The sequence below is a fragment of the Mustela putorius genome, unplaced genomic scaffold, assembly GCF_011764305.1.
Source record: "Mustela putorius furo isolate JIRA1106 unplaced genomic scaffold, ASM1176430v1.1 tig00000095_pilon_pilon_pilon, whole genome shotgun sequence".
Lineage (NCBI taxonomy): Eukaryota > Metazoa > Chordata > Mammalia > Carnivora > Mustelidae > Mustela > Mustela putorius.
The window spans coordinates 37722319-37749798 of NW_025421280.1; the positions used below are offsets into that span (position 1 = coordinate 37722319).

General features: G+C 60.9%; 1 protein-coding gene across 17 annotated transcripts in view; it reads left to right on the forward strand.

The window, feature by feature from the left end:
- The window catches only part of PTPRS (protein tyrosine phosphatase receptor type S), a 93901-nt gene that overhangs the window by 28922 nt on the left and 37499 nt on the right, over nucleotides 1-27480 (forward strand). For 6 of the 17 annotated variants that reach the window (XM_004771497.3, XM_013045361.2, XM_013045359.2 and 3 more), the window contains exons 1-9: nucleotides 316-407; nucleotides 7293-7494; nucleotides 13086-13231; nucleotides 13780-13921; nucleotides 18884-19072; nucleotides 20870-20878; nucleotides 22515-22532; nucleotides 24730-24840; nucleotides 26729-26740. In XM_004771497.3, coding sequence (XP_004771554.2) covers nucleotides 7404-7494; nucleotides 13086-13231; nucleotides 13780-13921; nucleotides 18884-19072; nucleotides 20870-20878; nucleotides 22515-22532; nucleotides 24730-24840; nucleotides 26729-26740 — 718 coding nt within the window. In that variant the 5' untranslated portion in view covers nucleotides 316-407; nucleotides 7293-7403. Of the gene's footprint in view, nucleotides 1-315; nucleotides 408-7292; nucleotides 7495-13085; nucleotides 13232-13779; nucleotides 13922-18883; nucleotides 19073-20869; nucleotides 20879-22514; nucleotides 22533-24729; nucleotides 24841-26728; nucleotides 26741-27480 lie in introns of those variants that run through there. The other 11 variants (XM_013045360.2, XM_045086038.1, XM_013045362.2 and 8 more) reach the window with 4 other exon arrangements.

A 27480-nucleotide genomic window follows, 5' to 3' on the forward strand; every position in this document is an offset into this window, starting at 1 on the left:
TCCCTCTGGGTTCAGGCTTACAAAGGGGGGGAGTCTTGGGCTCTGCCTCTTGGGGTACCCCCTCATGTGTGTGCAATTGGGGGAACACAGCCACCCCCTTGGAGGCCTCCCCCTACTGGACCCCCATGTGGGCTTCCAGTACCCCCATGGAGCTCCCCCTGGTCTGCCCCCCCTCCGCCCGACTTCCGGCCAGGACCCCGCCCCGCTTCGGAGCCCCCTCCCCGGCCCGCCCCCTGGCTGCCCCGCCCATAGGCCCCGCCTCCGGCCCCGCCCCCAGGCCGAGCTCGCTGGGCCTTGGCCTCTCCCGAGTCCTCGCTGCGCGCCGCGCTCCAGGCGGACCGAGGGACGGGCAGCAGCGGGCCCGGCCTGAGGGGCCCGGGCCCGATCTCCAAGCTGAGATCCGCGGGGTGAGTGCGAGTGCGTCCGGATCCCCTTCTGCCCCGAGGCCCGGGGTACCCTGGGGTTTGTCCCCCTCCTTGCCCCCCTCGAGGCCCCCGTGGAGGGGGGTACCCCTGCGTTCTCCCCCACCCGCGCTCCTCTCGGGCCAGTCCAGCCACCCTCCAGGGACAGCTCCAGCCCGCTTCTGCCTGGCGTCCGCGCCCCCGCCTCCCACACGCCATTCAGAGCCATTCAGATCGGTCGCTGGAACTTGGGAAAACTCCGGACCGTTATGCTCTGCGGGGTCCCCTCCCCCGCCTGGCCCCCAGCCCGTCCTCCTCCCCCACCTCCCGGGGGCGGAGCCAGGCTCCGGGCAGCCTTCTGCCAACCCAGGGGCGCTCTGATAGGGGGCTCCGGATCCTTCCGCTGGGAACCCCGACTGTGGGGTTGGGGTTGGGATTCCTATTCTTAGCCACCCCTCCCCCCAAACTCAGAGAACGTTCCCCTCTTTATTCTTGTACCCCTCAGGTCTGTGGACTCCAGGTTAGTGCTGTACCTTGTTGGAGGTTTAATAAACCGGGGGGGGGGGGTGTCAGGACAAGTGTATTCAGCCCCCCCTTTCCACTTCCTGTTCCTGTCCTTAAGCTCCACGCCTCTGTCCCCCATCCTTGCCCACCAGACCCATACCTGAGCACCCCCTGCTGCTGCCTTCAGAGTCCTGCTTCCCAGGATTCCTTCTCAGAGTCTCGGGCAACAACACAGAGGGTCTTCCTGTGACTTCCCAGCATGGGGTCCCAGCCCTCCAAGTCCCCCTGCTCGGTCCTGAGCCTCATCTCCATCCCTTAAAGGCTCCAGCAGCCCCTCAGAGCCTACCTAAGTCCCAGCTCGAGGTTGTGCCCTTGCTGGCCTCCCCGGCCCGTGGTGTCTCTCCCTCTGGCCTCAGTTTCCCCCTCTGCAATAAATGTGACCCCCAGAATGATGTGGGTAAAGGGTCAAGTGGGGCTGGGCATGGTCGGTGGGGCCTTGCCATGTTCCCAGGGTGGGGAGGAAGCTACCATCTTGAAGGATGACAGGCCTATGGTGGGAGACACACGGGGTGTGGGGGTAGCCACAGAGGGGGGCCCTGATGCAGCCTGAGGCCTCAGGGGTGCTTCTTGGAAGAGATAACAGCTCGGAAGAGAACTGCGGAGGAGTGTGAAGGCCGAAGTTTCGTGGGGAAGGAGGAAGGGAGGGCTGGGTAGAAGGGATAGCGTGTTCCCATACCCCTTTGTGAGCCCGAGGGCCGTGAGTGGGGGCACCCACAGGGCAGCACAGGCGCTGGGGCTGCACCCTGGTGCGGGGTCAGCAGTTCCGAAGGCTGAGGTTAGGAATCTGGATTTTAACGATGTTGGTGGGAGCTACGGAATGTTTGAGAGCAGAGGAGGGACAGAATCACGCGGCCACTCCCGGCCCCAGAGTGGCAGGTCAGGGCTGGGTGAAGGCAGGGTCCTGAGATGGAGTCAGGAAGGGTCAAGATTCAGTCTAGGGTGGGGAGATCTGTTGCCGTGTGTTGGAGGAGGAAGCCACAGGGCGGCCAGCAGAGGATGGATGTACCTGGTCTGCGCACCCATGTTAAGAAAGGCCCGGAAGGGGCGCCTGGGTGGCTCAGTGGGTTATAGCCTCTGCCTTCTGCTCAGGTCATGATCCCAGAGTCCTGGGATCGAGCCCTGCATCAGGCTTTCTGCTCGGCGGGGAGCCTGCTTCCTCCTCTCTCTCTGCCTGCCTACTTGTGATCTCTCTCTGTCAAATAAATAAATAAAATCTTTAAAAAAAAAAAAAAAAAGGAAAGAAAGAAAGAAAGGCCCAGAGGGCAGAAGCAGCCCAGTGCATCTTGGGAACCGCAAGAACCTATGGGAAGAGGCAGCGGGTGGGCCCAGGTTACATCCTTCAGGGTCCAGAACGCCGAGAGCACAGGAGCTGGGAGCCCTGGTGGGAATGAGTGGGGCAGGCAGGTGCAGATCTTAGCAGCTTGGGCTTCTGTAAGGAGCTGGTGGGGCGGACACAGGGCCAGGGGCAAGCCTGGTGGCCCAGGCACCTGGGAGGTTGACTGAGAGCTGGTCTCTGGCCTCAAATCTCAGCCTAGCCCCGTCTCCCCGTGCTGCCTGCCCCTCACCGGGCGGTTATCCCTCTTCAAGCTCAAGTCCTCATCTGTCTAGTGGAGGGACGCGTGGGGAGCAGAGAAGAGGGCTTAGCACGTGGCGGGGGCACCTGGCTGGCGTGACCGTTTCCTCCCTCTGGGACTGGGCCTGGCTCCTTTCTCATCCACACCTTCCTGGCTGCAGTGACCCTTGGGGACAGCACCCGATCCAAATCTATGGTTAATGAAAGGCGGATCCCTTGGCCGGTGTTAGCCCATTCTCGGAAGGTTGGCAGGGCTGGCCCCGCCCGGCCCCACCCTGAGCCCTTTTCCTGTTTGGGGGGTGGGGGAGGGGACACTGAGGCCCCGAGAGGGAGGGGGGCTTGGCTGGAGCCACTTCGAGCCCACCAGTGACCACAGAGCTGAAGGTCAGACCCTCCTGGACACTTTGGGGACACAGTGATCCAGGAAGGCTGGAAGCCCGGGTCCTACCCTTGAGGGTCTGCCTCGGAAAAGCCATTCCAGGCAGCAGGCCAGTCTGCAGGCCCAGAAGGGAGGGAGTGCGGGGGGGGGGGGTCATGCAGGATCGGGGTTGGGGGTGCTCCCCCCCATGCCCCACTGCCAGGGTCACCTTCCCCGGCCTGGGGCCGTGCCAGCCCGCTGAGGATTGGGTTGTGCATAGGAACCCTTGGGTACCCCCCTCCAGGATAGGACAGACTCTGAGGTGCAGGCAGGGAGAGGCACTGGGGTGTCCTCGAGCCTCAGGAGACTGCATCTCGTGCGGGTGACACAGAGCCTATTTGCCTCCCCGTCCTGGGTCATAATTGCCCCTTTATGCTCCCTACTCCGCGTGGGTACACAAGGCTGGCTCCAGGATCTCGTGACCCACGCCCTGGCGACCAGCAAGCATGGGTATCTTTCCACCCCCTGTTACCAAGGCTCTGAGCCCCCAGAGGCTGCCCAGCAGTCTGTATTGGGCTCAGAAAGGGTCGTCCACTTTGCTGAGGTCACACAGAGGCTGGGGAAGGACACGGCCATGGGATGAAAAGTGGGCTCTGGGCCCAGGGTCCCACCCAGTCGGGGCCTGGGGCTCTTCTGTGAGCCTCAGTGTTGCGCTCTGTGAAAGGGAGCACCTGCCTCCGGCCGGCTGCCAAGAGCAGACGGATAGTTCTGCACCGGCCCCAGAGGAAGCTGGGTCACCGGTGGCCAGGTAGGGGGCGGGGGCGAGGGGCGGAGTCCCTCCCTGGCCCTCAGTTCCAGGCCCACGGGCCATTTTCCACCCTCCCTGAAGCCCAGACTCATTTACCACCCAGGTTATTCTCTGTGACTCCCACAGGGGACTGCTCCCCTGTCAGCAGCCACACCATCGTCTAGGAACTCAGGGATTGAGGCATCATGTGGCCCCAAGGCACCTGCCTCAGTTTCCTTTTCTTGGCAGTGGCAGGGGTAGTGGTAGTGGCCCAGGCTGCTTTGCTGCAAGTAGGGGCAGGGAGGGGGCTTGGCCAGGGCCAACCCAGGCACGTCCCTCCCAGCCCAGAGCTGCCAGGGGCTCCTTGACGCCGTGTGGGTCCAGCCCGTATCTACCTCTCTGCCCTGATCTCTCTTCTAGGGTCTCTGGGTTCTGCTTCTTGCCTTTCTTCATGCTGCTCCTTGTGTGGGGACACCCTTCCTGTTCCCATTCACCCTTTCGTTCCCAGCTAAATAATATCAAATCTGGGCAATGGGCATAGCACGTGCAAAGGCCCTGGGGCAGGAAGAGTGAGGGTTGTGTGGTTGGAGCAGAGGGAGGGAGGGAAAGGCAGGGAGGGAATGGGGAAGATTGTGCAGGGTCTAGGGGGTCAGGGGAGGACGTGGGCTTTTACCCCAGGGAGGTGGGAGCCCTGGAGGGCTGTGGGCAGAGGAGGGCGGGACCTGACTCAGACACCTTCTGCCTTCAGGGGGAGGACAGATCGTGGGGGCGATTGCAGGCGATGGTGCATTGGTCCGGATGGGCAACGGCGGGGCTGCACCCAGGTGGAGGTGGAAGAAGGGGCGGGAAATGGGACGGATCCGGGCAGAGCTGAGACCACTTGCCTTGGCCCTGGGTGGGAGACGCCACCCAGAGTCCTCCAGGGAGAGGGAGGGACAAGAGGATGGGGTGGAGGGGAGCACTGCCGCCAGCATGGCCAGTTCCTTGGGGAGGACAGGGTCCTGAGAGACCTCGGCACTTTTTCTCTTCCGTGCGGTGCACGGCCCTCTCCTCCGCCAGTCTGCCCCCACCGTTCCCATGGGATGGTCCAGGCCCCGGCAGCCCCCAGCGCAGGGCCCCCCTCCTGCAGCAGGCTGGCGTGGCAGATTTGGAGAAGCCCACGCCCGGATCAGCCCCGTCCTGCCCAGACATCCAGAAGGCGTGGGCCCTGCGAGGCGGGGGCTCTGAGCCCCAGGGTAATTCAGGGCTGCTCTGTTCTGAAGGCAGCTGCCCCGGCTCTCTTGGGGTGTGGGGAGCGGGGGGGCTGTGGCTGGAGCAGGAGGTCACCTCTGTGCAGGTGGCCCCTTCCGAGGCCCGCATTCTGTGGGAGGACAATGAAGTCGAGCAGGAGGTCCCCTTCTTGGGGGTCCATGGTGGGCCTAGCGGTCCTGAGTGTGAGCTCCCCTGAGCTGCGGGCTTCCTTTGTGGCCTCAGTTTCCCCGGAGGCCCTCTGAGGGCCAGCCCAGCTGACCCAAGTGGTCTGGGCCAAAGCCCACTGCTCTGATGTGCCCCCCCAGACGTGTGTCCGTGGGTGGGGCCAGCTGCCGTGGTCACCCTGGCGCCAATGGCCTGTGGGCTCTTTTTCCCATCTGGGGCCTCCACCTTCCTCTTGGGGCACGGTTGATGGAGTGAAGGGGCTGTGCCCTAGGCTTCTCTTTTCCACCTGCCTGGTTCCCAGCTGGTTACGTCTAAGTGTGTCCAGGATTGCAACTTGTGGGCTGTTGTCCTTAGACAAGGGGTCTGGCTTGAGCCCCTCTGTTTACAGTCTGGCTCACGCAAGCCACGCGTGCAGCCTCCACGGCCCATTTCCATGGCCTGGCTCCGTGCCGCCTCCACGGCCACGGTCCCCGTGGCCTGGCTGCGTGCACACATCTGAGTCTGAGGTCCATGAGTCCTGGTTACGCGTCTGCGTACCACAGACCTCTGATTGGCCTCCGTGGTTCTGTTTGCCTGTAGCCCAACCGGATGTGTGTGTCGTCTGCCCGACCGTGACCCTGTGCACGTATCTGGTCATGCTGTTTACCCGTGGCCTCTGCGTGGACCCACGTGTTCTCTGATCTGCCTGTGCTTGTGGTCTGACTATGTGCAGGTTGAGTCCTGCCCCTGCTGTAACCCTCTCTCTCCCTTCCCGGCCTCCCCACCCCCATCCCCGAGCCATGACCAGGCCGCCAGCAGCCCAGCCTCCTCCTGGGGCCTCTCTGGGGCTGGGCGAGGTGACCGCAGCTGGGTATTTTGGGAGCCAGAATCACAGGGGCCGCCCCATCATTATATGGCACCCATCCCTGTGGTCGTGGCCGGGGCCCGCCCGGGGCACGGCCTGGGATGGGTGTGGGGCTGACCGGGGCCGTGGAGGCCGTGTCTCTACCCGGCTCTGGCCACAGTGGAGGCCGGGGAGGGGCTTTGGCCCCGGTGAGGAGGGAGTCTTCTATCCCACAAGAGTTTAGATGCTGGTGGGAGAAGCAGACGCAGAGTGATTAACATTCGCATGTAATTTGCAAACTCGGCTAAAGTGGGGAGGATGATGGCCTTACTCATGACTGAGGCTGTGGGATGCGGACTGGGGCGCGGGGGTGGGGGGCGGGAGCGCTACCGGAGGAAGTGACAACTGAGAGCCATCACAGGTGGTGGGGGCACAGCAGTCCCGGCAGAAGGCCCAGCAGGGGCAGAGGCCGGCAGGCAGGACTGAGCTCAGGCTGCCCAGCTACCCCTCCAGGAGAGGAGGAAGTGAGATCAGCAGGAGTGGCTTCCTCTGGGGGCAGCGGGAGCCACAGAGGCTTTGGAACAGGGCAGGGGGCAGGGCCTGACAGGTGTGTCGGGGGGCAGATCCGTCCGTGGGCTGAGCAGGGGCCGAGGTGGGGTGCAGAGACAGCCGGCAGCGGTCGCTGGAGCCTTGTCCTTCCAGAGGCCCAGCTCGGGAGGGTGGCAGCAGGTACTCAGGACCCCGGAAATGGTGCCCAGTCCTGGTTGGGCGCTCGGTGGGGGTCTGAGGTCCCGACTCCCTCAGAGCGGAGGCTTACCTGCAGTCAGCCGTCAGCGGGTGGCTGGGGGCTGTCTCCGTCCACTGGGGCTGCTGACCGAAATACCATAGGGGTGGCTTCCCGAGAGCAGACGTGGCTGTCTCTCGGGGGCTGGAGGCGGAAGTCCAAGATCAAGGTGCCCGAAGAGCTGGGGTCTGGTGAGGGCCGCTCCCTGCTTCCCAGCCGGCCCTCTTGTCGCCCTGTGTTCGTGAGGCAGAGGGGGTAAGGGAGCCCCGAGGCGTCTCTTTCACAAGTCACTGCGCCCATTCCTGAGGGTCGCACCCTTGTAGCCGAATCCCCTCCCGAAGGCCCAGGCTCCTGGCACTGTCCCAGGGAGGGTGGGGCTCACTGTAGGGATGTGGGGGACACAGACCTTCAGCCCGAGCTCAGCCCTTTCCTTCTGCCCCATCATCGCCCTGCGAACCCCCTCATTGTCCTGCAACCCTTTCCCCCCACCCCGTCCCTCTCTGATCCTCCCGCTGCTGCCTCCATGAAGGCCCCCTGGATTGCTTCTCCTCTTTCCCCTCTCACTGTGCCTCCGTTGTCTCTGCAGACGCTGCCCCGTCTGACGCTCGGCTTGGCTCGAGGCCTCTTTGTGAGGGACGGGGGGGGGGCACCGTCCCCCTCTAGGGCGGAGGCCGGAGGCTGCAGGTAGCTACCAAGCATGGCGCCTGCCTGGGGCCCCGGCGTGGCATCTGTGGTTGGTCCCGTGGGCCTCCTCGTGGTCCTGCTGGTCGGAGGCTGCGCAGCGGAAGGTAAGAGTCTGGTGGTGCGGGACGTGTGGGCGTCCGAGTCCGTGTCTGGGCGTGTGAGTGCCTGTGTCCCACCTCCTCCCCAGGGCCCCAAGTGTGGCCACGCAGCGCCTGTGTGCCCCATGAAGGAGGCTGAGCGAAGTGCCTGCTGGGTGCCAGTCCTGGGAGGCTCAGAGGCCAATAATCATGATGGTATTAAAAGCAGTAATGGTAAAGACGATGATAGCCATTTCCCCAGCGTTAGCTCCGTACCACAGGCATGGCCAAGTACAGACTTGACCTCTTTCACCTCCCTCCAGCCAGATGGTTCCATCCCCCCCCCCCCATTTTGCAGTGAAAGAAACTGAGGCTCAGGGGGACTTATTTGAAGCCACAGGGTTCACCTTCCCTTGCCCCACATAGAAACACCAGGCCTGCAGGTGGCAGATACACAGGCAACCAAACCTTCCCAGGTGGAGCCAGGAGAGGCTTCTTGGGAAAGAGGGCATTGGAGCTGGGGCTTTGTGGCTGTGTAGGAGTTTGCTGGCGGAAAGGGCATTACCGGAGAAGGTGGTAGCCCACAGAAAGTCCTGGAGGTGAAGAAAGGGCTTAGTGTAGTTTGGGGTGGGCAAGGCTTTGTTTCTGAATGTAGCATGGAAAGGATGAGGGTCCCTTCCCTCATCCTGGTCCCGACACCAAGAACGAACTTACCACGGGGGGCCTGGAGGTGGTATCACTCAGGCCCATGGGGACACACAAGGTCAGGCCAGCAGGAAAGAAAGTGGCATCTGTAGTTAGTCTGGGTTTGAATCCTGGCTCTGCCTTCAACCTGATGTGTGACCTTGAGCTAGTGACTCAACCTCTCTCAGCTGCCATTTCCGCCTTGACTGAATGAGACTCAGAACAGATCCACACCTCAGCATTCCCGTGGCAAAGACACATGAGAATGTGGCCTGGCGCGTAGTAGGCGCACAATCCCATGCTCCCACGAGCCCAATAATTTCGACCACTGGACAAGAACACCAGAGACTCGCACACTTGCCTCAGCGATATGTGCCTTTTCCTGTTCTCGTGTTGTTTTTTTAGTGGATGCCTAACACATTCAGATCAGCCTGATGGGATAAATACGGGTCTCATCGTTCCCATTGTACAGATGGGGAAATTGAGCCATGGCGAGGTTTCATGACAGCCAGGAAGTAGCCACAAGCCGCAACTGGGCTGGGAACTGTCTGGTCACTTTGTAGGGCCCGTGCATTCCTGGGCTCTGTTCCCCACAGTGGGAACAGCAAGTCGAAGACCACAAGCATTTTAGCATTTTGTTCATTCATTTAAGGCAGGGTCAGGTTGTTCCTGGGGGCAAGGCATCCCAGGCACTGTGTGTTGGGGGGCGTCAAGCAGCATTCCTGACCCCCCCATTCCATGCCAGGAACACCCCCAGTCCTGACGACCGTGACCACAGACGTCTGTAGGCAGTGTCTCACTATCCATCCCCGCCTCCACCGCCCTGGGTGAAAATCACTGGTTTAACTTACACTGGTTGAACAAATAATAAGTTTACTTCTTTGATGCTTGCTCCAGGGATAATTACTGGCCTTGGAGAAACTGAGGCTGCCAGAGCCAGAAGCCCACTGTGGTTGAGGGAGGCTGCAGGATTTGGAGACTGCCCTGGCCTGGGTTTAAATCCTGGCTCTGTTGTGTGACCATGCGACCTGTGGTCACATTCATTCAGTGTGTCTTTAATAAGGACCTACTGTGTGCCAGGCGCTGGTTTAGCCACTGGAGACGAAGCAGACATCCCACCCCTTTACGGAGCTCATAATCTTGCAAGGGAGAAGCACTAAGTGTGTTGGATGGCGGACATGCTGGGGATGTGGGTGTGAGGTGAGGGTTGGGGGCTGCATCTTAACGGCGCAGGAGAACATGAAGGAAGGTCTCAGTGAGGTGGCCTCTGAGCAGAGACCTAAAGGAGCTGAGAAGTGCACCCTATGCATGTGTGGGGGAAACTTCCAAGCAGAGAGAGCAGTATGTGCAAAGGGCCTGGGGCAGGACCCGGGGTGTTGGAAGAACAGCCAGGGGGCCCATGTGGCTGGAGCAGAGAGGATGAGGGGGAGAGAGGGAGGAGGAAGGGGTAGGGAGGGGCCAGAGCAGGTCTTGCAGGGCCTGGGGGCTTCAGAGGAGGCTTGGGCTTCTATTCCCCAGAGGTTGGAGCCCTAGTGGGGCAGTAGGCCAAGGAGGGTAGAACGGAGATTTACCTGCTCACCAGCGCCCTCTGGTGGTCATTGTGAGGAGCATTGTCAGTTGTGGCTTGGTGGTGGTACTGCCAGGGGGTTGAGGGCCTGAGCTGGGGGAGCAGGGCGGGAGGTGAAGACGCTGGTTCAGGCAAGCAGTGAGAGGGAGGTGACCCAGGATGTTAGCACCTGCTGTGCATCGGAAGCAGGTCCGGTGGGTGTCCCCTCAGCCCAGGCATTGTTACTGTGTTACTTTAGGTGTCCTGTACTGCCTTACACTCAAGCCCAGGTCTGCGTCTCCAAGGCCGAGGCATCTTGCCTCCAGGGGCGGGTCTGTGTCACAGGAGCTCCGTCCTCTGGGACCCACCGTGGTTTGCACAGCCAGCTTCAGGGAATGGCCCAGGCCCCTGGGGAGCCACGGAGGGTAGGGGCCGTCAGGCCACAGAGAGCCTACGTGGGCAGCCGAAACCAGCAGCCAGCGCCAAGAGGAGCGACTGCTGCTCTAGAAAGGGCCTCAGGTCCCATGGGGCCTTCCCAGGATGCTGTGGGGCTGGCCCAGGCAGGGTTGTAGGGGACAGGCGGGTGGGTGGGTCTTCCGCGCCGGCTTGGGATTCTCCTCTCTAGAGTCCGGAGTGGAAAACAGAGTTTGGGCTCTCTCCCAGCCTCTGTGCTGGGGGTGTCACCGCTCTGAGTGAAGACAGGGGGACACCTGGGATATGCTGCCAGGGATGAGGACCCACAACCCTATTTATCAAACGTGTCCTTGCTGGGGTAGGTCCCTGGTTTAGACCCCCGGTGGACTAATCCCAGCTCCCGTCCACCACGAACTGAGTGACCCTGTGCACGTCTCTCATCTTCCCTGATCCCCAGTTTTGCTTCTCTGTGTCCCGGGTACAAGACCAGCGCTGAGTGCCACCTGGCCCAGGACCCCACTGTGGCTGCCATACCCCAGGGCATATCTGTCTTGTGTCAGGGGCCCCTTTGCCAAAAAGAGGAGGGGAGGGTTCATCCAACGGAGAGAATCCAAGCGTCTATAGGAAATTTTCTAATCGGGGTGCAGTGAGCGGATAGGGCTCTTCTAGGCTCTCTGTGACCCCAGAGCCTCCTGGAGATGGGCTGAGAGGGGGGAAGCGAGTGGGCTGTTACATGGGGTCCAGTGTTCAGTGGCCGTCACGGGTCACCAGAGAGGTGACCACCAGATCAGTGGCGTCCCAGAGACCCCATGACCCCATGCCCACCCCATGCCCACCAGGGATAACAAGCAATTTTGGCACACCATGCCCAAGGCTGTGATGGGGGATTTCCAGGCATAGGTGGGGGCAGAGGAGCTCCTGACCCAGCCTGCGGTAATCTGAGAAGGCTCCCTGGGGGAGGTGCTGGCCTAGCTGAGGTAGAAGCTGCCAGATGAAGGGAGAAAGAACAGCAGGGGCTCCCTGCTCTTGTCCCCCCTCTACGCCCCCCCCCCACCAGGCTGCTGGGGGTGTGTCCCAGCTCGGAGTCATAAACAGGCAGCTGGATGCCTCCTGGAGCTCACTTCTGCCCTTCCTTCCAGGGGCTCCCAAGAGAGGATTTCCCCCAAGTAAGATTCCTGACCCGGCCACAGTGACTTTCCTCTGTGACTTCAGCTGGGGACACGCAGGGCCCCAGTCACCATTCCTGAGGCTTGGAGGAGGAGCCACCAGGGCAGGCAGAGCCCAGGGCTCAGCAAAACATCCTGATCAGGCTGGAGCCCTGGAGGCGATGGGAACCCAAGACTCGCGCCCGTGGACAGAAAGACCCAGGTCCAAATACGGGCGCTGTCCCCCTGGGCAGGGTGGCCTCACGCAAGCTTCTCCACCTGGAGTCCACGCGTGGTTCACCACCACGGCTTCGCAGGGGTGCCGAGGAGCTGTCTGAGGCCGCACATGCCTGCGCGCAGGGCCTGTGGATTTTGGAAGACAGGGATCGCCCGTAAAGCCGCGCGCGGTCGCATCAGTGGGAGCGCAGCCTCAAGGAAGGGAGGGGAGGCCGCCCAGGCCGCTGGGATGGGCACCCCGTTTTGTTCAAAGAATGATTTGAAGAAATAATTTCCGTTTATCTTTAAACAGCTGTAAATCTCAAAAAGGTACCAAGCAGGAAGCCTCTCTCCCCCTCCCGGTGTCTAGCCACCTGGTTTCTCTCCTGGGGCAGCCTTCACGAGTGCGCATGTGCGCGCGCGCGCACACACACCCCGCCCCCCCCCCCCCCCCCCCAGGTTTTCTGCCCACCCTCTTGAGTTTTCTTTTAGTGCAAATAGTAACATCCGCTGCACTCTCAGACCCTCGCTGTTGCGGTCTTGCTGTTCTGCCCTAGGAGTTAGGAAAGCCCCCTCGCCCCTTGGTGCTGCCCAGCGTCCCACTTCGGGGCGGCCCCGAGGACACGTAGTCCGTCCCCTTTTGTCGGATAGCGAGGTGGCTTCCCGGAGGGCCTCGCCAACCCACCGCAGCCCTTGAATCTGTCGCTCAAAAAACCTCAGGAGTCGCTGAGTTCCCTTCCTGCGCTCCGCTGTAGCAATGCCAACAGCAAGTGGCGAGGCAGGATCGCCTTGGGCCGTCCCGCGGTTACCGTGCAGAGTCAGAACGGAGAATGCGACGGGAAGTACTTTCACAGGATGCAGTGGCCTGTCCACGCGCGGCGTGGAGGCTGCTGGGGGTTAAAGACCCCGCAGGCCCCACTGGAGACTCGCCAGGAGAGAGTTCATACATCAGATCTCCTGGAGGGGCCAGGAATGTGGCCTATGGAGCCAGCCGGGTTCAAATCCCTACCGGGCCAGTGGTGGCTGTGTGTGTCCAAGCGAAGGCTTTGCTCATCGTCCTCGAAGCTGGGTCTTACTGAACTACACCGCTGCATACACTAGGCGCTCAGCAAGCACTTGCTCTCCTGGTTGTTAGCATCTTATGCCTCGGAAACCGGATCAGCCTTTCTGAGCTCCTGCTTCTAGTGCTGGCCGGTGTCTGGACGCCTCCCACGGATTGAGAGGCTGGAGCCCTGGGTTCCAGTGCCAGCTGTGTCCTCACATCCCTTGGTCATCCCTTGCTTCCCCGTTTGATGCCTCAGTTTCCCCACGTGCCCCACCAGGGGATTATCTCCTTGCAAGTCTTTTTCAGGCCAGGGATCCTCCAGGGTTGGCTGGGCACCCCACACAGGACTTCCAGGTGCTAAATCTGAGGTCCCCAGAGTCTTGGGGGAGGGAGGGCTCCCCCTCCACCATCCTCTGGGGCCCACGTGAGGTTGGAAGTAAATGTGAGCGTGTGTGGCTGTGGGCTCTGGGGTGCGCGTGAGGAGGGAGGGCGGGTTTGCATGGCCCCGTGGGCTCCTGGGCTCATGCCTGGGCCCACCAGACCTTTCCTCCTCCTCCTCTGTCTCCAGAGCCCCCCAGGTTCATCAAAGAACCCAAGGACCAGATTGGTGTGTCAGGGGGTGTGGCCTCCTTCGTGTGTCAGGCCACGGGCGACCCCAAGCCACGGGTGACCTGGAACAAGAAAGGCAAGAAGGTCAATTCCCAGCGCTTTGAGGTGAGTCGGGGCTGAGGAGGGACAGTCTGGAGCCGGCGCCCTCTCCCAAGGCGGTGGCTCAGCCATGCTCAGACACGGGTGTCCCAGATACATCTCCCAGATGTAACACGGGCAGCCAGGCCGGGCAGCCACCCTCTGTGGCCTCCGGCAGCGCTCCCCGCTTCCCGGCCAGGCCCCCGTCTGCCTGCTGAGTGAGGGTCCAGCCAGGCTGGCTTCCGTTGCCGGCTGAGTACTGTGTGGCCTTGAGCAAGGCTACGCTCTCTCTTTCCCATCTCGCACACGGAGCCTCATGCACCACCCTGTAACACACACACAATCAGACGCACACGCTTCTGCAGCCGACAGGCCTCATCCCGCCTGCCACACCCACCGGCCTGTGCTCCTCACATACCCACGTACACGCAGGCCCTTCTGCTTGTGTAGACCCGGGCCCGGGTTCCGGTTTGCACGGGACGCCTGTGTGCAGGGACGGTCCAGCCCCCAGCTCCTCTGCCCGCCTCCCCGGAGACCTCAGCCTCCTCTTGTTCCCTCTCCCCTGCCCATGACAGACCATCGAGTTCGACCAGAGCGCGGGGGCCGTGCTGAGGATCCAGCCACTACGGACACCCCGGGATGAGAATGTGTATGAGTGCGTGGCCCAGAACTCCGTCGGGGAGGTCACGGTCCACGCCAAGCTCACTGTCCTCCGAGGTACTGGGCTCCTTCAGATGGGTGGGGGAGGAACCAGGCCCTGGGCTTTTGAATCATTGAAAATGTTGGATTTTCTCCTTGGGGAACCTTGATCTCGCTTCCCCAGCCTGTTACGCCCAGTGTGGCCCAGAGCCTGCCAGTGGGGATTTGTTGAGCTTTTACAGGAAAGAGCGGTGTTGAGTGACTAGTGTCATTCCCATTTATCATCTTAATCATGCTGCTCTGATTCCAAGAGACTGATCCACCTCAAACTGGTTCACATAAGAAAGAAAATTCATTGATCTCTGTAATGAGACTGCCCGTGGAGGCAGCAGCTTCAGGTTCGGCTAGATCCAGGAACTCACGCAGTGTTTTTAGGTCTCACCGTCTCTCTGCCTCTGGGTTTGTTTTCTTCTGTAAGTGACTGTCCTCAGTGGGATGACCCCAGTAGCTACAGGCTCCCAGGCCCCTACCCCAAAGAGAGGACCAGGTGGCCTGGGACGATGGCTCCTTGCCTGAGCTGGGTTAGATAGCCATCCATGAGCCAGTTACTGTGGCCGAAGGAACAAATGCTCCCATTGGCAGAGCCCTTCCTGGAGTCAGGGGTGTGTCAGCCCACACGGACAGGATCAGCAAGGGGCGGGTCTGCCAAAGGGACAAAGGAGGAATAGATGTTGGACAGGCACAGACAGCTGCCCACCACCTCCCATGCATTCACCCAGATCCTTCGGGAACACTGCTGGGCTGCTGGCTAGCCCTGGGGGTGGGGGGCATCAGGATATTGCGTTCTCCTTGTAAAACTGCACCCTTCAGACAGCCTCGCCACAGCCCCCGCCCCCCCCCCACCGCTGCTCCCTCCGGCCTGCTCTGTGACAAGGGGGTGTGAGCCTCTCTAGCTCTGGGACCCTGGGCAAGTTAAGAAGCCCCTGGGAGCTGCGGCCCCTCACCTCCCTGACCTCCGGGGTGGGGAATAATGAGGCTCACCGCGAGGGGGCGCCACGTGGTCCAGGGAGGTGGCGCATGCGCGGGAGAGGCTGCGCCCCCCCCACACCCCGCCCTCCCGCAGGGACCCAGCTCTTGGCTGACTCCAGCTCCCCAAGCGTCACTGTCCATACTCCAAGTTTATGGGGGCGGCTGCCACCAGCCCTTCTGGGGCACCCGGGCTAGCATGCTAAAGCCTCTCCAGGGCAACACAGGCTGGGTGGGCGGAACCTTGGCCCCCAGGGCACTTCTTCTTGGACCTGGGGTGCAGCCTGCACGGGCTCCCTCCCTCTGAGCGCTCTGCGCATCCAGGCTGCTTAACAAGAGGCCCCATAGTTTCCTCCGCGTGGGTCCTGGAGCCTGTCCGGCTGCGGGGAGGAGAGGGGCAGGGAGCTTGCTCGCCCCGGGCCTGGCCCGCCCCGCCTCGCCTTGCCTCTTCCCAGCAGATAGGCTTGCCCTGACCTTTCCCGGGCACAGACGGAACAGCCTGCCTCCCGCTCCCCCGTGCCAGCCTCCATTGTGAGCGCTCAGAGAGTTGAAAGGACATGCTGTGAATCTATTAACCGCCCAGTGGCTGGGAGTCTGGGAAAGAGCCGTCTGTGCTCCCTGCAACGCCCCCCCCCCCCCCACCCCCGCCCCCATCAAGGCCTCCTTGGCTTTGCTCTGTTCTCTGGCCGCCTGGAGGACGTGGTGCTTGGGCTGGATGCCCAGCCCCGGGCCTTTGACCCAGGAGCGCCTGTCCTCCCGCGGCCCTGAGTCCCAGGGCTCTCCGTACCGTTGGCCCAGCTCTGGGCCCAGCTCTGCCTGCCTCCCTCCCCCGCCCTCTGATTGTGGACCCTGCTCACGCCTCCCTTGCTGTTGTTTTAATTAAACTCCGAGGAATCGGGCACAATGTGGTACGCAATGAACATTTTTGTTTAATTAGGAGCTCTCGGTACCCAGCGCCCCCCCCCCCCCCCCGCTGGCTGCCACCCACGCGCGCAGTGGTGGGGCCCCCCGGGGCCGCAGGCACGCAGGGTAAGTGCTCACGTGTGAACTCGCGTGGGGCGTGGCCGCGTTCTGGGGTGAGCAGGCGCGCACATGCAGGCCTGGAGCACGGAGAAGCCAGGCCCGGTTGTTCTGGCCTTAACCTCCAGTGACGTCATGGGTAGCCAATCAGAACCACCTGTGGGCTTCAGGCCTCAGGCCCAGGAAGGACAATCAGGGCCTGACCCACCTGGGACAGGGTCCAGCCCCTCTTCCTCAGACTTGAGTAGGTCCAGTCCCCAGATTGGGGGTGGGAGCTGCCCAAGCTGGTCCGGCCCAGCTTCCTCTGGGCTTAGCCAGGCCTGGGTATGAATCACAGCCTGTCCGTGTCTGGCTGTATGCGCTAGAGCCGCTGCAACTGAGCCTCAGTTTCCCCCTCTGAAACAGGTCCCATCTTGGAGGAGGGCATGGCAACTTGCCTTTAGAGTGCTTGGTACAAAGTGCTCAGGACTTGGGACCGGGACTTGGCCCTCCAAGCACTCCTCCCCCAATGGTGTGCCCGGAGTTCCGATCTCTCTCGCATGGTGGTCTCTCGCCCACCTCTTCGTCAGTCCCCCAGTCCCATGCCCCAGAGCACCCACCAAGACCCCTGCTCCTTCTGGACCTCTGTGTGTCGTTTCCCTGCACGCGGGTAAGCGTCGTCTGGTCCAGAAGACAGCCAGCTTTTTCTGTAAAACACCAGGGAGGAAATGTGTTTGACTCCGCAGCCGAGTCTCTGTCCCAGCTTCTCAGCTCTGCCGTTGTAGCCGGAAAGCTGCTGTAGATCACATGGACACAGGGACGTGGCCATGTGCCAGTAAAACTTTATTGACAAAAACAAGCCAAGGGCCGGGTTTGGCCTCGGGACAGTAGTTTTTGACCTTTCATCTATACCGTCTTTCACTCTCAACCTGTGCACGTAGCAGTGTGTCTGGACTTTGTTTTGGTTCCCGTGGGTGGCCCAGCGTGTAGATGATGTGGCCCTGTTGATAGCTGGTTAAGTTGGCGCCAGCCCCATGCTGCTCTGAGCCACTCCACATTCCTCCTCTAGGGCATGGTGCATGGAAACCATAGATGCGGAGCTGAGGGTCAGGGGTCTCTGGAGGGTGGCCACGGGGCACCCCGCCTCATAGGCTTTGTACCCCCCCACGTTCCTGTGTGTTCACCTTCAGTTTCACCAGCCCGCACCCGTGATCAGTTTTGCTGTCACTTGGCCATCAGGATCGGGGTGGGAATCACATGGGTTTGCCAGGGCTGCTGTAACCGAGTCCAACCATCTGGCAGCTTAAATGACATATTCTCTCCTGGTCCTGGGGGGCTGGAAGTCTGAGGCTGGGGTGTTGGCTGGGCCAGTCCCTCCTGGGGCCTCTCTCCTAGGCATGTGGGCAGCTGTCTTCTCCCCCTGTCCTCATGTGCTTGTCCCTCGGCACGTCTGTGTCCCCGTCTCCCCTCCTTGCAAGGACACCCGTCAGATTGGATTAGGACCCACCCCAGTGGCCTCATTGTAATTTAATCACCCCCTTTAAAGTCCGTGAGGTCCTGGGGTTCAGGCTTCAGTGTGAATTTGCTGGGGGAGGGGGGGCTCCTTTTGGCCTGTGATGGAGCCAGTGGGTGTTTACATTCGCACCAAGGAGCCTCGTCCCAGGGCCACAGTGGACCTAGGGGTGTTCCGGATCAGAACATAAGGCACCCGGAGTCAGGTGCTGGAGGGGGAGTGTGGGGGTGGGGGAGCAGGTGGCCCCCTGAGCTGCTTCCCTTCCCTGGCGTGACGCCAGCTCAATTAGGTCATGGAGTCTGGTGAGGTTCTCAGGCATGCCAGTGACCACGTTCCTGCCGGGCACCAGACACAAGGGGCATTTTCTCCTTCTGGTGGTCCTCCCACCCCCTTTACCACGGAGGGAAGCCAGACCCTGGCCAGCGCCTGGGGGCACTGAGGCCTGGAGGCGTGGGGACTCTGGTGGGTTAACAGCAACCGGAACTGAGCTTTTCATGCATTTATTGAGCGCCTACTGTATGCCAGGCCCGGAGTTGGGCCGTGGGGGTGTGGGGGTGACATAGGCACAACAGGATAGAATTGGCCTCAGATATGCTGGGGTCCGGGAGGTGTGTGGCTCTGCTGTATGCCAGCCTGAGGGCACCTGGGTGCAGAGATCGAGGCCGAGGGGGATGCAGGAGGGAGCTTGACCTCTCTGAGGAGCAGTGAGGTGTGTGTGGCTGGACAGAGAGAGTGTGAAGGTGGCTCGGAACGGGGCCGCCGAGGCTGGTGGGGCAGTGTGGGCCAGGATCTGGGTCCCCCCAGGAGGTGAGGACCGTACCGGAAAGGCATACGACGCAAGCGTAGTGGGCTTCCCTTTACGGATGTCTGTATTTGCTTCTTGTTTTTTTTAAAATGGGGTGAGGGGCAGAGGGCGCGGGAGAGCGAGAATCTCAAGCAGACGCCCCACAAGGGGCTTGATCCCATGGCCCTGAGATCATGACTTGAGCCGATATCGGGAGGTGGACTCTTCACTGACTTGGCCCCGCCCCCCTCCCCGGCGCCTGAGTTTATGTTTTTAAAACGAGCTCTGGATGCTCTAAAGGACCCAGCATCTTCTCTGCCGGGCGAGTCTTTCCTGTGTCACTGCTGACACGGGCTGGATCACTCTCGGGTAGGGGGGGTGTCCTGGACATTATGGGGTGTGGAGTGACATTCTAGGGCCCCACCCCAAGTGTGACCTTCAGAATCCCCCGCACCCCAGACCTCTCCAGTCATCCCCTTGGTGGTGGAGTGGCCCCGAGCCAGAAGCTGCAGACTGGCCCTGTGCACTCTGTCCCCTGCCCCCCTTCCCCCATTGCCCCTGGCACTCCCTCCCAGGGGACCCATCCCCCACGTGGCAAGTGGCTACTAGAAGCTGCCCCATCGAGGCAGGGGCTGAACTTGGGTCCCCTGCCCCCTGGCAGTGTCGGCCACGTGGCAACCGGCCCCCTGCCCTGTTCTTCCCCCGTCTCCACCCTCAGAGGACCAACTGCCCCCTGGATTCCCCAACATCGACATGGGCCCCCAGCTGAAGGTGGTGGAGCGGACGCGCACGGCTACCATGCTCTGTGCCGCCAGCGGCAACCCCGACCCCGAGATCACCTGGTTCAAGGACTTCCTGCCTGTGGACCCCAGTGCCAGCAACGGGCGCATAAAGCAGCTGCGATCAGGTGAGCGCAGGGGGCTGGGAGGGTGCGGCCTCGGGGGCGGCGCGGGAGGGCGGCGGCCTAAGGGGAGACAGAAAGGCAGAGGAGACGTGTAGCCACGAGGAGGGGGTTAGGGTGGGGAGATTGTCTTCAGAGCTGAGCCAGCAGGGATATAATGGAGCATGGACAGGCAGGGGTAATGGGGAGCTACAGCAGATAATAGGAGGGGAGTGTGTCCGTGCCTGAGTGGGGTGATAACCGACCCCAGTGTGCACAGTGATAGGGAGCTACAGACACCACAGGGGCAGAGGGTCTTCAGTCCCCAAGCAGCACAGTCCTAAGGAGGCACAGATGTTCCGAGTGATGGAAAGCCCCAGCAGTGGGGACACGGTGTGGTCCAGACAGGCAGAGGCGAGGGGCGCCGTGGAGAGTGGCGAGGGAGCCTAACCACTGGGTCTGTGATGGGACACAGACAGGCAAGATAGTGGGGAGGCATGGAGGGTTGCAGAGGGAGAGTGTCTTCTCTCCTGAGCCGTGGGCCTGTCCAGTGAGGATGTGGTGGGGCCCTGACAGGCCAGGGGAGAGGAGAGATGTCTAAGGCAAAGGCAAGAGAGAATTTGCAGTGAGAATCTCCAGAGGCGGCGGGAGGCCTTAGGTAAGGTAGCGGGGAGCCATAGAGAGCTGCAGGGCGAGAGTGTCTCTGAGACTGTCGGGCACAGGGAGGCAGTCCAGCTTGTGTGTCCAGGTCCCGGTCGGGTCGGAAGAGCACAAGGCCTTGGTCACCTTTGGGATGGGTGCTTTCATGGTTGTGTCTCGGTGTAATGCCCGCGTGCCCCTTCTGTGAGTCTGTCCGTCGGGGGGCGGGTGCTGTGTGTGTATTGTGGTGTCAGTTGTCGCACTATCTCGTGACGAGTCCACGTGTCTGTGTCTGGGCTCCCGGTGCCGGCAGCCTGACCTTCCCGCGGGAGGCCCATGCAGGCCCTGCCACCTGCCTGTGGGTTCGCCTTCTCCCTCCTGCACTCGCACCCACGTTACTGTCCCTCCCAGCCATGCCCCCCCGTCCCCACGTGTGCAGACACGTGATAGGGATGTGCCCGCATGCCCTCCTGGGTGTTTCCGTCCGCTGTGATTACACATGTTGGGGTATACCACTTTGCTTTCTCCTCCCCACCCTTCCTCTGAGGACAACCCCTTGCCCTGGAGCCAGCCCTGCCTGAAGGCCTCCCGGTGGTTCTTCGCACCCCCGTTTATTGCCTGGGTCCCATCAGCATCCGCCGAGGGTCCATCTGCCCATCCTCTGCTTTCTGCTTCTCCCCAAGCTCTGAGAAGGGGAAGATGTTAAGCGTAGGGTTTCTTCCCTGGAGAGACCTGGGCCTTGCCCTGGGTGCAGGGGGGTGGGGGTAGACAGCCTTCCCCCCTCCCATCTGTTTGAGGATACTTGCAGCTTGAGGGGTTCAGCTGCGGGCTGATGGCAGCCTGAGGATCCGGTTGTTTCGCTGCTGGCTTCTGCCCTCAGGGCCCCCAGTAGAGGGAAGAGCACGGACCCCGGGGCCCAGCTCCTGAGCCAGCATCCGCTGTGTCCTAGAGCAGGTCTCTTTCTCTGGGTCTCGCGGCCTTGAGATGCGCCTCCTCGCTGGGGCTGGTGACCAGATGCCTGGCACAGACTAGGTGCTCAACGAACGTCCGCTGCTTTATTGATCATAAAACATCTGATGATTACCCTCCCCTCCCTGCCCCCGTCCCGGTGAGGATACAGGCTTTTGCACAACGCCCGTTAACGATCCTGTTCTCTTTTCTTGTCCCTCTGTTGTAAACGTTCAGAAACCTTTGGTAAGTCTCATTTGTTCGCCACGTCAACAACTAACGTTCCCCTCTTTCTTCCCTTCCTCCCCCGCCCCCTCCCCCCAGACTAACAGCCACTGTGACAGTAACGGTGACCCACTCCACGTGGCATGTTTACTAACGACCCCCTCCCCCACCAGCCACCCGTGGCCTTCCCCCGTCAGGCACCAGGGGGCTGCAGAGAGAAGAGACCAAAGGGAAAAGAGGAAAAAACACAAGGCCACAAGAGGCCAGTCAGACCCCAGAATGGGGACTAAGGAAAAATGAGTGGAATCCTCGGGCTAGTGAAGTTTTGCACCTAACAATCCCCCAGCCTTGACACTGCTGGAAAATGGGGAACTTACAGAAGTTTGGGAGCTGGGTCTGAGGGGGAGAGAGGACTTCCCAGCTGGGCTGGCATGGGGCACTTCCTCTTTTGTCTACATCCAGCCTGAATGCCCTGAGACTGAATGCTGGGCTAATTCTTACTAGAATGAGAGTGACTGCTCTAGTCCCATGAAAGTTCCTTCTCTTCCGCAGGTTAAGCAGCAGAACCACTTTTAATACCCCAGAGGTATATCCTCTCCTCTCAGTATGGTGGCCTTGGGCTGTTTGGCCATCTTGGGAGGTCCTGTTCTGTGGCCTCTGGATTCCTGCCCCACCTAGTCTTTGCCGCCTTAGGCAAATTCCCATTTCCTCCCAAGTAAAGAGGAGAAAGGGGTCTCGTTGGGTTGTTGGGTTGCAGATTCCCGAAGAGGTAATACAGAAGTATGGGAGGCCCGAGAGCTGGGCTCACAGCCCACCCCTGCCTCTGACTCACAGCATGACAGTTTGCTGGCCCCTCCGGGCACCCGTTCGCCCATCAGTTTGCCTGCACCGGGCGGAAGGAGCTGTGTTCTCTCCCGCTCTGCCCTGGCCTCTGGGTCCCCGGGCTCCACTTGTTGTGGGCGGGGTTCTCCGCTGTCCATCAGCAGAGAGAAAGGGGCCGGATCTCTCCCAGGACGGTGAGCTGGGCGAGCTGGGCGTACGATCTCCAAGCCAGGACCGCCTTCTTTGTGGGTCTGGAGGTGTGCCCGGCCCCAGTGCCCAGGTTCACCTGCAGACTGTCTTTTCCTCTTTTCCTTTTGGAGGTTCCGGAGACGGGAGGCCCCCGCCCCCGCCCTTGCTCCTCTCTCGCTGCTCTCCCCTGTCCCTCTGTAACGCCTTCCCTCTGCTTTATGAATGCCCAGCCCTGGGGCACTAACCCCTCTCCCCCCCCGTCTCTAACAAGACTCCCGAGACCTCCCTGGCTCCCTGTCCCTTCCAAGAAGGAAAGAAGAAAGGGAGGTCCGCGACCTCCTTCGCTCAGCCCAGAAGAAAGGCAGCCGGCTGGGCCGGACCAGGCCATAGACCTCCCTGGGCCGTAGGGACAGCCCTAAGTCCAGCCTAGACGGCCTTCTGGACTCAGTCCCTCCTTCCCCAGGAGACTGCCGCCTCCTGGGGGAAGTCTTCCTGACTGACAAGCCCTCAGGGCTGGCTCAGGCCCCCACCCCTGGGGGCAGAGTGGACAGGCCTGGCTTGAGGCCCAGCCTGGCCTTCCTGGGGCCCCCCGGCCCCCCAGGACTGCCTTCTGAAATTCACCTGACTCTCTCTGCTTCCCTTACAGAAAGCACTCCGATCCGAGGTAAGAGGCTCTCTCCTCACCCTCCTGCCCACACACGTTCTCTCTCGCTGCCCCCCCCCGGCCCCCCCCCAGGCTCCACGGGGGGCTGCACCACGTAGTTCCCCCTTGCCACCCTGCCCAGTGTCTGTCCAGTTCTGTGTCTCTGTCGCTGTGTGTGGCCGAAGGGCCGAGTGTGACCATGGCTGCCCTGCCGGCCACCTGGCCTCAGGGGAGGGGCTGTACGTCCCATGTCCCCCCAGAGCACTGGGGGCCAGACGCTGATTGCTGCTCTGTGCACAGACTTGTTTCTCTCCAGCCTCAGTCTTCCCATGCTGCAGATCTGAGGGTCCAGCCCGATGGAGCAGAGACAGGCAGTCTCAAAGGCCAACCCCACCTGTGCTGAAAAATAGACTGGAGTAGGCCTGGGTGGGAGCCCTAGGGAAGAGTCCGTGTCTAGTCCTGGCTTTGCCATGGAATGCTGTGTGACCTAGAGCAGGCTCCCGGCCCTCTCTGGGCCGTCACAGTAATGGCTGCCTGCTGCTCCTCAGAGCCTTGAGGTGGGGGGAAAGGAAGAAACGTGGGGAAGTGGGGGAGGAGCCTGCCTCCGTAGTCCCCGAAGAAACTGATCCAGGACCCTCGTTTGTGGGTCCACGTCATTGCCGTGGGACGGCCACGAACAGCTGGGAAGGGGGACTTCTTGGGAGCCTGGACTGGATTTTCGGACTCCTGGTGCCGGGAACTCTGATACCTGGGATTCAGATTCCGTTTTCCTTGGTTATGAAAACGAGAACCGTGACCCAGGCCTTTGATTTCAAACATACTTGCGGAAGCATTGGCCTCATATTTACTTACTCGTGGGTGTTCGAGTCTTTTCTGAGGTCTTTGATTTTAAACATCCTTAAGGAGGTTCAGTACGCTTCATTTACTTGTGAAAATGAGTATTTGTTCCAGACGTGTGGTCTCCGAAATCCCTGGGGAAATGTTAGCTTCCTTCTCATTGACTCATGGGCACGGCGATGTTTGCTCAAGGCCCGTGCCTTCACACAGTCTGGAGAAGGTTCGTTCCTTTTTCTGTGTTCGTGGGAAGGAACCTATTTGATCTGGGCCTGTGGTTTCAAACAGAGAGGGGGGAAATCAGCCCTAATTTCATATACTCAGAGGCATTAAGACCTTTGATTGGGGCCCGTGACTTTTAGGGTACTTGAGGCAATTGGCTTCTTCTTTAAAGTTTTATTTGCTCACGACCATCGGATTCTTTGATCCTGGCTTGTTGGGTATTCGAGGTTTTCATTCAGATCGCTGGTTTCAAACACTCGCAGAGTCTCCCCCATTAACCCGGGAGTGCCATGGCCCTGGGTGTAGGACCGTAGTCGCAAACACTCTCGAGGAAGTTCGTTTGATTACTCCTCAGCACCAGGATCCTGAATCCAGGCCCGTGGTTCTAGCGCAGGTGGGTGGATTCGGACTTGCTTAGATGACATTGGGGGAATCCAGGGGGAAATTTAAGTTCCTCTTCAATCCGTTTCAGGGGCAGGAGGCTTTAGTCCAAGTTTTTGATTTCAAACACACCTGATGTGTGTCATCTCAACATCCTTCACCTTAGCTAACGTGAGAGGGAGCCCAGTCCTGACGTTTCAGTTAGGCTTAAAGAAAGGCAACCTCATCTCTTTATGGGCGCTGCCGGCTTTGAGATCTGTCATTGCACACGCACTCGAGGAGCCCAGGCCGTGTTCATTTACACATGGGCACCGGCTGAAACCAGGGGGACAACCCCCAGCTTCCTGAACTTGCACGTCTCTTGGGGCCACCCCGAGGCCCCAGGGTCTCGCGGATGACTGCTGAGGCTTATGAAGGCCGACTCAGTCCCCTTTGCCTGGAGGGCCCACGTGCCTCGCCAGCTCCGCAGTTAAACCTGGCGGTCATTTCTAAAACACCAGCCGGGCGCTCCGCCTGGTTTCCCAGTGAGCACGGAGGGCTTGGCGGGACACTGCAGTGCGTTTAGGCTGGTGCTGGGCGAGGCTTGGAGTGCGGGGCGGTGGGGAGACGAGCCAGGGGACCCGCAGCCCAGCCGGGGGTTCCAGGCTGACTCATCTCTTTCATCTGCCCCTCTCTGGCCTAGACTGAACAAGAGACAGGTGGCGCGGGGCTCTGGGACAGCCTGCCCGGCCCAGGCCCAGGCCCTCCCTGACTGGCCAGGCTTTCTCCCCTCTCCCCCCAGGGGCCCTGCAGATCGAGAGCAGCGAGGAGACGGACCAAGGCAAATATGAGTGCGTGGCGACCAACAGCGCCGGCGTGCGCTACTCCTCCCCCGCCAACCTCTACGTACGAGGTAGGGAACGCCGTGTCCAGGTCGAAGGCAGGGACCCGTCCTGTCCCGTTCCCCCCTCCCTCCTTGGGCTCACAGCCTCCGGGCTCCCCTGTTCCCTGCAGACCCGAGCAGGAGGGCCCCCCCCCCACCCCCTGGTCCCAGCAGGACCTTGGGTGAGGCGGCGTCCATCTCTGGGCCTCAGTTTCTTGACCTCTACAATGGGGGCTGCTTACCCCCACCACCCCCGTGCCTGGGACGGACACCCCAGGGGCTGTAGGACTTGGCGGGGAGGCAGGAGGGAACGGGGCAGGGCCAAGGGGGTCAGTCTGGGGCCCACAGGGCTGGGGGAGCCTGCAGGCCTCCGCCCCACCCCGCCCCCGCCCGCCCATCCGAGTCGGCTTCTGTGGTGTGTCGTGCCGTGCCCCCCCTTTGCTGTGTGCTTGCTTCGCTTCTCCAGACTCCGTGGCCTCTCGTAGCTCCCCGCTTCACCCCCCCCCCAGCGCCCTCGATCCGGGAGCTGGGGGGGGCGTCTCTGAGGCCGCCCCCCGCCGGCCCCTGCACCTTCGGCTGTCCCAGAGCCCGGTGCTCTTTGTCTCCTGGTCGCCCTCAGGACAGGACTCGTGTCGGCCCGAGCGAGGCCGGGGCCATGGCAGGCACGCGGGCCTGGGGCTCGGCACCCCGTCAGGCCGCGGCCGGCACGGCACGCCAGCGAGGCTGGTCGCTCTCGTCATGCCCGGGAGACCGGGTCCTTGTCCCAGCGCCCCACCCCCATCCCCCAAGGCGGCCCTGGGGAGCGTCTACACGGACTTCCTTCTCAGACCCTTGGTGTCCCTTCAGAGGCGCCGGAGGCGGGGGGAGCCTCCCCTTGTCCCCAGAGGCCTGGGTCAACCCCTCTTAGCCCTGTGTTGGTTCTCTTCGGGTCTTCCAGAAACTGTGACCTGCCTCCTCCTCCTCCCTTTGCTTTCCTCTCTCTCCCGCCTCCCCGTGGCTGTTTCTGATCAGATCCGTGGCAGAAACAGCTTCTGCCGCCAGGAAACAGGGCCCCCCTTCGAGCCCCGGGACTGCCCTGATGGGCCCTGTGTCCTTGACCGCACCCACACGTCTCCGGGCCTCAGTTTCCCCCACACGAGGCACCAAGCCCCCCGCCATTCTCCAGCTGGGAGGCGGGAAGCTCCTCCCCATCCCCCACTACAGACTCTCCCCGTTTGGTCCCCACCGAGCACAGCCCCACCAGGCCCCCCCCAAAGCAGCTCCTTGGTTCTGCACCTTGGGTTTGACATCTGTCTCTGAGGAGGAGGCCTCATGGCGGGGAGGGGACGGGGGTGTGGGCGCAGGGGTGGGCAGGGGGCAGACACCGACCCACTGCTGTGGCACCGCTGGTGAGTTTTAGCGCGTCCACGGCTCCCGCTGACTGGTCTTCGTCTAACCTGCTTATTTCTCTGCAAACACCTGGGATGGGGGTGTGTAAGTCTGGCAGGGTTCGAGGAGAGCGCGTGGACAGCAGGCATGGGGTGGGGGGGAGGCCTCTAGCGAGGGTGCAGCAAGGGAGGGGGACCCCCCATGTCCTCATTCCCCTGGAGGTGGGGTCCCCCAGCATGAGCCCCTGATCTTTTGGGGGGTCCAGCCTCCCAATCTTTGCCTGGGTCTCAGACGCTCCAGAAATGAATTTAAAAAAAAAAAAAAAAATCGTGGAAGACGAATGTAATATGTCAAGAAAAGAAAAAAAAGGTCATTGCTGTTCTTTTTTATTTTTTAATTTTAATTTTTTTTTTTGGTTTAAAGAAAAAACTACAAACTATTGCAGCTTTTAGCCTTGGGAAGTCCTCTTTTTACTCTCTGTATCTCCCCTATTTTTTCTCTTCTCCCCATGTCATTGTGTTCTGCATCCAACCCCCATAACCTCCCTCAGAGCTTCGAGAAGGTTGGTGTGTTTTTTTCTTTTTTACTTTCTTTACCCACATTTTTACATTCCGAAAGTGACACGCACACACACGACACGCACACAGACACGCACACGCGCGCACGCACGCCGACACACACACGGAAAACGAGAGCCAGAGAGCTAACAAGTCAGTAAATGACGGAATACGAGTAGTAAGCACGAAGCGGACAAAACAAAACAAAACAAAACAAAAAACCGCCAAGCGAGAGCAAAAACCCAGAAAGACACGAAAATTTCAGCCGCGCCCAGCCCGGCCTAGGGCCGGCCGCACACATGCGATGCTTGCATTGTGGTCGCCTCTATGCATCCGTTGGTAATGTTGTTGCTAAGTTTTTTGCACTCCTCGTCGTCATGGTAACTTGGGCCTGATGCATGCCGGGAGAATGTAACAATTTCTCTGCATGCCACTCTTGTCGGTTTGGTTTGGTGAATTCCCAGCGCCTTCTGTTGGAGTGTTTTCTCGTCTCCTGTTCCGTTTTTCTCCTTTGGTTTCCTTCGTATTTCTTTCTTTCATTTAATTATTATTACGATTCTTTTTGGTTTTTTGTTTTGTTTTGTTTTGTTTTTGGGGGGGAAAAACCGATCCGTTCGTTTTTTTTCCCCCTCCCATCCCCGTTCACCCTGGTCCCCTTCTCCCCCAGAGCGTTTCGTCTTTGGTTCTGTCTCGTGTTTACGTGCTATTTGGTTTCCGTTCCTTGGGCTGAGCTGTTCTGTGGTTG